A 4,813-nucleotide genomic window follows, 5' to 3' on the forward strand; every position below is an offset into this window, starting at 1 on the left:
CTCATACCTGATAAAACAAACTGCACACCACACATGGTATGTTAACAGCGCATAGCTACGCATATGAATATTTTTTAAAATAATAGATGCCATTTTTCTGTGGGCAACTCAAGGTTGAAATACAGTTTCTATTCACTCCGGCTGCTTCTAACACTACCGGAGCTTTTCGCATAGCATACGCACACATTATAGACCATTAATATTGGCAGGCGATTGTGAATCTCGGCAGTTGAATAAATAAACCAATTGCCACTTGAGACGGGCACTACCAAACCAAGTAAGCAGCGGGATTGCACAACTGTGGGAAGACGTATACCTCGATAGATTGTGCTCTCAGCAGCTGAATTCCCCCATACCATGCCAAGTCCATCCGTATGGAGATTCCAGTGCACGGGCAGCCTATGGCTTTATGGTTACAGGCATGTGTCCACGTGACGTCGCGAACAAACGCCGGAAAAGACTTGGACTTGCGCGAGTCAGCTCTTGCCTTGCCTCTGCTTCCTTCCCTCACCATGGCTCGTGTGCATGATCCGTTTGAAGGCATGGACAAACCAATGCCCGCGAGAGACCCATATATTATGTCTTAGGAGACGAGAAGCTCGAAGGACAGTACTCTAGGGAACGGTCCGTCCATTGTCAACTCCTGTCATCATGCACTGACCGTTACCATCTGGCCACTGTACACAACTGGTGTCAGGCATGCAATGCCTGTAACAGTTGTCTGCTGCAGCGTTTATCATGTCAAGAACATGCAAGTCCTGCAGCTCTGGATCAATGCTGTTTCAAGCCTCAAAGATCCCCGCAGCATCATCAAAGACCTGCGAGCCATCTATATCAATCCTTGTACAGCTGACATCGCTGACATTCTTACGCGGAACGGCAGCTACTATTTGATGATACGCGGTGCAGACGGCCGCGAGGCCGTATTCACGAATTGGTACGTTCACCGATTGTGGTTGCCCTAGAGCAGCTTCTAATGCGCGGTACTGGCTACTATAGCATGGAGGAGGCTGCGTGGCTTAAAGAATACGCTGACATGCTTGAGGATATGAATGTCAGGGACGTCCCCATGTTGCCAAGAAGCATAAGGAGCCAACAGCCATGCCGCTGCAAGTTTTGTTGGAGATCGACGTACCTCGCATAGATGACACCCACAGAGCATAGCCTCAGGCCGAGTCCGAGAATGCTAACATGACCACGATTGCGTCATCCTGTATCAGGGACGCGAGGCAACACAGTGTCGCCGAGCCCGCCGCAACTGCAGAGCAGACAACACGTAGCCCGACTGTGAACGAGATGGCGAGCAGCCAGGCACCCACGATAGTGAGTGAGGTGTCGGCGGACTCCACTGCTGACCGTTCTGAGTGCGGTCTGGATGTGAAGCCTGCTGCGCAAGCTCGTTCCGCTGCGCCGGCCCTCTCCTCCCCTGATTCTGAAGTCGCCAGCCAGGAAGGCAGTGCCTTTCACTCAGCGCACTGGTATGTACTCGTGTATTACACTTGTAGTCTGATGCACTGACAACTACTGGCTACAGGAGCAACTTCCGGCATATCAAGTGTCATGAGGACGCCATCCTGACCTGGAGGTCATGCCGATGAGGCTCTTAATGACAGCGGTGTGTCCAGAAAGCTTTCTGCAACGCTGATATGATTGACAACATTGTTTCAGGATCTATCTCATCTATCGCCATCTGATACCTCAACTACCGCAACGTCACCGGCCAGATTGTTGGATTCTCACACAGTCCGGTCACGGCCCCCGGTGTCGATGTGCCCCGCTTTACCCCCTTTCTCGACGACTTCCTCGACCGCTTCGGCTAGGCCACAAGCTTTATTCTCGCACTATACGTTGTCGTTGCCATGCACCCCAGCTACAGAGACTTCGTCATGCAACTTTGTGAGCTTGGTCTCGCTCAACAGGAGGCTGAGTGGCTCCACAGGCTTCCGCCTGACTGTGACCCAACACAATACACCATGCGGATGCGGGCCATCATAGTTCCCATCTGATGAGCATTATGTGTAGTAATTCAGGCACCTTCTAAGACATTGAATGCTGCTGTAATGATAAGATTGCGTGATTATGAGCTACTTGGCCTGCTGAGTGAAATTCAATGGCGTTTAATTAAGGAAACAAAATAATGGCTCTGCTCTCAACTTCTCGAGTGTCCCTGTCTCCCACACTCGACAATGTCAGGGTCGCCGTCATTCAACTCAATTGCCACAACGGCCACTGGCCGTTCTTCCCCACTGCCGGAAACAAGTAATATCCGCCGGTATCCCAACATTTCCCGTCAGCAACATCAGACTGCTACACGCACGGCCTACCGAGAACGCACAAAGAAACGCGATGCCCCAGAGTCTACTCCCGCCGAAGTCGCAGCAAAGGCGCAGCGCCAAAAAGAGGCCAAGGAGCAACACCAGAAAGCGCTAGAGGCAGCCAACGCGGAAGTCTGGGCCGTCGCCGAGAAGTTGTCTGCCGACCTCTGCGATCACCCTCCGAAATACTACTATCAACAGCTGCTGCAGCAGAGCAAGTCCGCAGATTCGTCTCAGGGTGTTAATCTGTGGAATGCATACCTTTCAAAGGAAACGAAGCTACTGAACGCCGGTAAGTGTCTGTGGTTGTCATATTGATCTGGCACTGATGCGCTGGTTTAGAGAAAGCCGACCAGGGCAAGATGCGCGAACGCTCCGGCAATTACTCCGCTACTCTCAGCGAGAAGTGGAAGAGCATGACGCAGGAGCAGAAGATTGAGTACACGAAGGACGATGTGGAGAAACTTACGGAGCGCCGAGAGAACCAGAAGTTCGCCCCTCACAATGTTTCGATCAGTTGCTTCCACGACAGCCGGACGTCGCTGGAGAAGATCGAGCGTGAGGTACGCATCTCCATTCCTCACATATCGCCTTGATGGTTGATTGCTCCGCAGTTGAAGGCACTTCACGAGCGAACAGGAATGCATGTTCTCATGGGGTGTGTGCGGGGCGATCAGGGTGACTTCATGGCCCCGCACATATGGACAACGGACGAGAAGTTGGAGGACTTCCAGCTAACGCTCGGCATGGAGTTTGGGCAGTTTGTCGGAAAGTTGGAGTCATTTGTAATTGCGGGCCTACCTGGTGAGTACTCAGAAGTATCTGGCACGCATCCACAGTTGATGATACTGACTACATGCCAGGTGCAAAGAAGTCTGCTGTCCAGGATCTCTTGGACATGAAGACCAGGATCAGCAACCTGATCCTCAATGCCCTTCGTGAGCACTTTCTCCATCGTGCCACACCGTGACTTCTGATATGCTACAGAGGAGGCGGCAAAGCCATATGTCACTAATAAAATGAACTATGAAAGTTTCAACACCGCCATCACTCATAAGCTCGGCCTTGTCATCGAGAACTGGCCGCTTCCGGTTTTCCAGGCGCCCGGCAAGTTCAACAGCATGGCTGAACTCAAGACATTGTATAACGCTTGGAAGTCTGGCCATGCCCACTTCCGGCGGCTTTCCCACGACGAGCTCGAACGTCGCGAGAAGGAAAACTTTGCTCCTCCCCTGCTTGATGCCTCGGAAATTGAGACGGCGGCACCTGCTACCCCCTCCGCCGACATTTCTCGTACCTACGAGAATGCATTCCCGGTCGCGGATGCCCCCGAGCGACCCGCGAAGAAGCCCCGTAAGGATAAGGGCGCGAAGCGCGGCCCTAACGCAAGGACCAAGAACCGGGCGGCACAGGCAGCTTCAACACCAGGGCAGGACTAGACTAATAGAATAAGGTTGTAATATATCATTTATTAAACTGCTGTACTTACAGCATCGCTGAGACTCTATCGATCCGTTGCAACCGCTCGGAAACTCGTAACTTGTGCTAGTGCAATAGACATTGCATTCAGTGCCATTTTTCATTATGTATGAGAGAGCTAGACATGACATTGTTTCATTGAATATGAACCACCCTTCTGAAAGCCAGAGTTACACATGTTTCATCTTGCATGTAAAGGCCATAAATTTGCTTAGCAGTGAGCAGTTGGCTGCTTACATAGTTAAGAAGGCTAGAAAAAAGCTCTATTCAATAAGTGTTTTAGCTGAAGTATATACTAGATTTTATTCCTCTTTAATAGCTGAGTGAATGGATGTAAATTGAAGTTATGCATGACCACTGAAGTTTTAAGAAACATTTAAAGCCAGCCAAATCTTACAATGCCACATATGTATGCTTGATGCTGAGGTCTCTTGATGCAAGCACTTGAAACTGGATTTGTTTCTGTAGAAAGATTGTGCTTTAGTAGACATAATTTTTGAGAGTTTTGTTGACAAAATTTTGAGGCCAGACTGAGTCAACTGCCATTTGTGCTATTACAGCCTTTATAACATTAACAATATAAAATACTTATTAAAATGCACAAAATAAGATAGAAAAAAACAAATTACTAAAAACAAGTAAAAGTTACATAAGTAGATAATAAAAATTGCTGTTTGAAGCAAAAGTAACAGAGTTACACTGGCTTTTGTTCATGTTCATAGTTTTAGTAAAATACTATACACTTTGCTGGCAATTACGAGGGATACATTTTGAAATCTAAATTTCAGCTACTGATTGTGCTAATAAAAGCTTAGCACACACTCAATAGCAGATAAAACAATGCTATTAAGGATAAAGTGTAACTACTTATGGCTAGCATCTGACTGGCTGTATTAAGTGATATTGAGCCAGCTATAAGAGGTTCTAGTAGTGTGTAATGTATGTTATTGCTATAAGACACATTGATTGTATATGAAAACTGATTTTATTGATCTCAAATTGAAGTTAATTATAGACTA

The 4,813-nt window shown here is 48.3% G+C and overlaps 2 protein-coding genes across 2 annotated transcripts; both read left to right on the forward strand.

Moving 5' to 3' along the window:
* Positions 1–704: 704 nt before the first annotated feature.
* PHACADRAFT_33588 (uncharacterized protein) lies at positions 705–1,598 on the forward strand (the record flags this gene model as incomplete). The annotated part of the gene is made up of 4 exons (XM_007402199.1): positions 705–937; positions 1,000–1,054; positions 1,165–1,478; positions 1,535–1,598. The coding sequence occupies 4 exons, from the start codon at positions 705–707 to the stop codon at positions 1,596–1,598; spliced, it is 666 nt and encodes a 221-aa protein (XP_007402261.1).
* Positions 1,599–2,186: 588 nt separating this feature from the next.
* PHACADRAFT_201921 (uncharacterized protein) lies at positions 2,187–3,754 on the forward strand (the record flags this gene model as incomplete). The annotated part of the gene is made up of 5 exons (XM_007402200.1): positions 2,187–2,607; positions 2,658–2,878; positions 2,930–3,119; positions 3,179–3,253; positions 3,303–3,754. 5 exons carry the CDS (start codon positions 2,187–2,189, stop codon positions 3,752–3,754), a joined length of 1,359 nt encoding a protein of 452 aa, XP_007402262.1.
* Between the last annotated feature and the right edge of the window lie 1,059 nt (positions 3,755–4,813).

This window comes from Phanerochaete carnosa (genome assembly GCF_000300595.1).
Source record: "Phanerochaete carnosa HHB-10118-sp unplaced genomic scaffold PHACAscaffold_47, whole genome shotgun sequence".
In the NCBI taxonomy this organism is placed as follows: domain Eukaryota; kingdom Fungi; phylum Basidiomycota; class Agaricomycetes; order Polyporales; family Phanerochaetaceae; genus Phanerochaete; species Phanerochaete carnosa.